This window comes from Formica exsecta, unplaced genomic scaffold (assembly GCF_003651465.1).
Source record: "Formica exsecta isolate Colony F162 unplaced genomic scaffold, ASM365146v1 scaffold395, whole genome shotgun sequence".
NCBI lineage: Eukaryota > Metazoa > Arthropoda > Insecta > Hymenoptera > Formicidae > Formica > Formica exsecta.
The window spans coordinates 450310-455935 of record NW_021851188.1 but is presented as its reverse complement, the minus strand read 5'-3'; the positions used below and the strand labels follow the sequence as shown (position 1 = coordinate 455935).

The window sequence follows — 5626 nt, the reverse complement described above, 5'->3', positions numbered from 1 at the left end:
GAAAGAGAGACGCCGTCGCGGAGAAGAGGGAGAAGAGGAAGAGACCGCAGCAACGCGAACGCGCACGGCGGTGTGCGCGCTCGCGCTTTTGCGCGGCGAGTGGGGTCATGTGTGGTGGGACGCCGTCGTTGACAAAGCGGAGAAGAGGAAGAGACCGCAGCAACGCGAACGCGCACGGCGGTGTGCGCGCTCGCGCTTTTGCGCGGCGAGTGGGGTCAGGTTTCAGATGTGTGGTGGGAGGTGGGGGCGGGAAAAAGCGGATGTTGGGGCGGTGGAAGGCGAGACGGAGCATCAGCGGGTATGACAAAGAGGAAAGGAGCCTCTCCAGCTCCAGCGGCGAAACGGCGTGGCGCTTGCGACTCCAGTGTCTTTTCGGACGCCACACGTTCGAGACACGCACGCGAGTTTCCCTCTCCCTTTCTCTCTCTTTCTCTTTTTCTCTAGCCTTCTCCTCTCTCCCTTTTTCTCTCCCTCCTTGTATGCGATCCTCTCACTCTGTCTTTCCCTCTCTCTCTCTCTCTCCCTCCCTCTAACGTCTCGTCCGGACGCCCGGCTTCTCTCTATCTTCCTCACTACGTCTTTCCTCGTGCTGTCTCTCCGCGCTCACCTCCAGGACGACGTCGAAGCACGTCGTGCCCTGCCTCCTCTCGCCGGGCACGGAGCGGGACCAATAGGAGCGCCGCTTCCGGCAACGACGACGCTCCAATCGGCATACGGCGCCGACGGATAGACGCTGACGAGCGGCGATTTTGACAGTCGACACTGTGCTACTCTCGGCGCTCGCGGTTTAATCGGCGCACTGGGACTTACTAGTATACCCTTGTGACTCGACTCGACTCGACTCGACTCGACTCGGGTCTGGGATTCGGGAATCGGAGCAGTGCCCTCCGGAGCAGGGACCCTTACGGTCGTCATCTCGCGAGCTCGCGAAAGTGTTTTTTTTTTTTCTTCTATCCATTGGAAATATTGGATTTTTTCGGTGAATTACGATCTCGTTTTTTGTTTCGGACCTACTTGTGAGTGCAATAAGGAAGATTTTTTCGCGCGTCGATTCTCTTGGCGGGAACGGCGAGGAGATCAATAACAATCGCGAAACGTGATCGAAGAAACTGAGAGATTTCTTTCAAGAATTTCTTACGAGAATAATTTAATCGAGCAAACGCAAACCAATCGCGTCCGGAACCGAGATTAAAATAAAATAAACATTTAATAAATATTCTCGTCTTCGATGTTTCGAAATAAATCGTAGCTCTGCCGCGATTCAACGCGCCTCGTTCCTAAAGTCGAATCTATTCGGAAACGGGCCTCGGTGAACAATCGATCACCCCCAGATCAATTAAATTCTCTCGCCGAAAGACACGGATATCGTCTCGCATTGTGCGAATACCTCCTAGCCAGCGGAGCGTCGTTCGCTCCGATACGAGTGAAAGGAACATCTCGTCGTTATCCGCGCTGGACATTGCGGGCGCGGAGGGGGATAGGGGGGGGAACGGGGGGTACCGCGGGAATAATTAGATGCGCGCGTGAGGTAATCGGATGAGCTGCGCGATGGAGTATCAACAATTGGCGCCGCCGCCGGTACCAGCTGGGGTGCTGCACCCCCAGGCGCACCATCCTCCCCAATCTCAGCATCAGCAGCAGCCGGTGCAGCCGCCGCAGCATCCGCACATCGTGGTCGCGCCGGCTCATCAACAGCAGTCCCAGCAACCACCGCCGCCACCCCTGCCGCCGGCCTCGCACGGCCACCAGGTGCATCCGCCGTTACCGCCTATCCACGATGACAGCACCAGTTCCAGGTGGTCCCAGTACCAGCACTTGTGGAGGCAGCATCATGTTTATATGAACGGTAGGCATGCCGCTAACACGAATCGAAATTAGACGGATACGTCTTCGAAGCAAGAGTTTTTAAAAGCTAGATCGATGGATAAAAATCTGTCGATATATAAATTTATTCATCATCTATCGAGATGGGTTTTATCCTGCTAATCGTACGGATGGAAGCTAAACGTGGATTTTATAGCTAACGACTATAAATCAAACTGTACAGTATACTACACGTAAAGTGCTTGGAAAATTGGCTATACAACTAGTGGCCGTAGAGAGGGAGAAGTCGTCGTTCAGTAGAGAAACGCCCACCTGTTGCTTACATTAGCCAGCCTACATTCGATCTGCAACTACTGCAGCACGTTAACCAACCGACTATATGTTTATTAAACATTATACGCATACAACGCGTGTTCATTTATTCGCGATAAAAAATTCATGTTATAAAAAAATGCTATATACGAATAATAGTATCGTGACAAAAGTAGATTTTTGGAATTTTCAAGGTTTACATCTCTTTAAAAAAACATGTTATATTATGTATGTATGTGTGTGTGTGTAAGGAAAGAGGAGGTGTGCGTCCGTGTTTGCACGCGTGTGTGTGTGAATGATTGGTCGAAAGAACAAAATTGTATATAAAATATTAATTAATATATATATATATATAATTAATTTCTTTCCGCGCGTATACGTATACTTCTTTCGCGTTTATGGGTGTAACGCGGATTTTAAATTACGCGCAGGAGCGTCAGATCTAATAACAGAGAGACGCGCGACAATTCCCGTCCCGCGCAAAAAATCGCGCCCTCGGGTGAAATTACAGTGCTACGTTTCCAACATTCGTCGTGCTTTGAAGTCGCCGTTAGCGTCGCTAATAAATGCGACAATGGTCAATAACAACGAGATCGATAGGACGCTCGTTTACCGGTTAACCGTGATTTACGCGAAGCGTACGCATAGGGAACGGCGCGCCGGCCTCTGTGTAGCGAAATTTAATCAAACTTTCGGCATCCCATGGGGATATACGAGTTGTGCAGTATCGAATTTCATCGCGTGTGTGGGATATAATGCCGCGTTCTCTCGTTTGTTTCGTTTTCGTGCGTCGTATAGTTTCGCGCACACAAAATCGATAGCGCTTAATGCACTCGTCGGACTCGTTCGAGCGTGCGAGTGCATAAATTGATTTCTCTAATTATTAACACTTCGCGTATACGAGCGATTCAAATATCGGAATATCGCGAGGATTTTTTTTTTTTTTTTTTTTTTTTTTTTTTTTTAATGGTAGTTGTCTAAAATATGCTGCAACAAAGTTGACTGATTGTCGACATAGGATTGTCGTTGAAAAATATTTGCATCATTTATCGCGAAACATATCTGTTAACTAGGCGGGTCGAGTTAATCGAACATGGAGCGTGAATGAATCATCCGTCTCCATGTATGTAGACGTGTGAATTCACCTATGCACCTATCCTAGTTACGGCGGATTCGACTCAAGGCTCTTTGCATTTGCATCCTCCCACGTCCTCAGCTCGTTTCGCTTCTGCTCGCGTTCGCGCTCTTTTTCTCTCCCTCGTCCATTCATCATCTCCTTTTGTTGCGCGAGTAGAGAGAATTTCCGTGGAAAAAACTATTATTGTGTATCATTTATTTGCGTATATTCTTAAGCCATACTGAATTAAAACAAAACGTGTGTTCTATTCTCTATTCTTATTCTCTTTCCTTACATATATGTACATATATACTTTGTTCTCTATTTATTTCTATACATCTATTATATTTTAAACAGCAAGTGTAACGAATTCACTCGCACAAACAAATTAAATATTTATTCACAGTGCGAAAAGATAAAAATAGCGAACTACTTGTCGTTTACACGCTCTTTAGTATCGTGAACATTTCAGAAAATACTCGTTACAAATTTACGAACGCGTCTCTATCGATATCAAATATTTTCTCGGCAATTTCTGTAGCTTCTTATGGCTAATAAAATTTTGCCAGAAACGTTGACAATGTTAAAAAGTTATCTTCCGTGAGATGAAAGCAAGACTAAATGAATGAAAGTGACATTTCACTTCGTTAAATTGCGAGTCCGCGCTTTGATCAACAATTTCTTGTATAAATTCTCATTGTAATTTCGCATTATCGAATAGCCGCATATCGAGCGTGATGTTTCGCAAGACACACATTGAATATTAATGATACGAGGAAATTCTATAGTACTGCGACAGAGATGCGGCAGACCTCTTCATACTTTCTTCTTTATCGATTTAATTCACGTTCTCTTTTCTGGCACTCTAATTTGCTATTATCATGCAGAATAATTGCTGTACAGCAACATATATTATCAGTCATTAATATATGACATTTGTAGAAAAATTAAATTTTCGTGACAAAATAAAAAAACCCGATAAATTTACATAATCAAATATTTAATCTGACAAGTAAGTTTTTTTTGACGCGAATTATTAATTCAAAAAATATAAAATGCAAAATACAAAATATAAAATTAAATCCTACGTGTAAAGAAAGAGAAAACCGGTTTATGTAGATTATTTTTTCTAAAACTTTTGTCAATTTATATTCACGAATTAATGAACGAGATAGCTTTTGATTGAATGACTATCGGAATGGCAATACTGTCGGTGTCCGCGAGTTGTATTGTCATCGTGCACAATAGATTAGAATCGTGTTTTAGGATGCACAATACAAGGGATGGGTCAGCCTAGCCTCTCTTAGTCCTAAAGCATCACGTTAGTAATCGTAGGCCCGACAAACCCACTGTATACCAATTTAAAATTACGCTTTTTGCGAGGTCCACGGTAATTTTATATCGAATCGTGCTACTATTTACATGCTATAATATATAGTGTGCCATGAGATATAAGAGGAAGATATTTTAAAGATCCATTTAATAACTCGAAACAAGAAAAAAGAAGATGTAACCGAGAGTGATTTCGCATTTTCGAATTAGTAAAAGGCAGAAAAAGATTGCAAATCCGAATGCCCAGAGTTTGCAAAAATGTGTTAAATAATTTAGGATTAAATATATTTTCAAATTTGGACGTAAAATCATGATGTAAAACAATCAAATTTTATCTGGATTATGGGGGTAATTCTTGCAAGTATCGGTTAATATCGTGTTAATGTTCCTGATCGAAATTTTCAATTATGAGTTATTATTATCGATCGATCATTCGTATTTACGCACAAAGCGCAAACTTTAACATTATGTTACGGTTGTTCAAATTGATATTAAAAATGATCAAGAGTGTAAAAGTTGGCTATATCGTGACGTAAATCTAGTCGATATTGAAGCGCATCTCCGGCTAACGAGATGGAGTTTCCGACTTAACTCGCTAGCCGACCTATGACCTCGGGATATCGTTGCCGACCTTGATAATGTTACATTCTTGATCGAAATTAAGAATCGCAATAGACTCAATTTTTTGAATATGAGAAATAGATATATTTGTCATGTCGTTGAACGAGAAATGTAGAGATACTCGCCGCGAAAAGATACTCTTGTCACTCTATAATACGTATATATACATGTTATTTATACAGTATAATTATAAACGATCTAAGATACGACCGTAAAAGTGCATACTCGTATTTTTTTTTAGGCATAAAGTTGCGACCTTATGTACAAAGTCCGTTATACTGATGTATAAGTACGTATATATCATTAAACGCGTGATCTTCAATAAGACGAGCGAAATTATAAATATGTCATGCGCATATATATTATATATATTGTGTGTGTGTGTGTATATATATATATATATATATATATATATATATA

At 42.5% G+C, this 5626-nt stretch overlaps 1 protein-coding gene across 12 annotated transcripts in view; it reads left to right on the top strand.

Moving 5' to 3' along the window:
* Positions 1–5626, top strand: part of LOC115239824 (hepatic leukemia factor) — a 75484-nt gene that overhangs the window by 38658 nt on the left and 31200 nt on the right. Inside the window, exon 1 of one of the 12 annotated variants that reach the window (XM_029814604.1) lies at positions 459–1846. The exons of 10 other annotated variants lie outside the window; for them this stretch is intronic. In XM_029814604.1, coding sequence (XP_029670464.1) covers positions 1537–1846 — 310 coding nt within the window. In that variant the 5' untranslated portion in view covers positions 459–1536. Of the gene's footprint in view, positions 1–458; positions 1847–5626 lie in introns of those variants that run through there. One more of the 12 variants, XM_029814605.1, reaches the window with a different exon arrangement.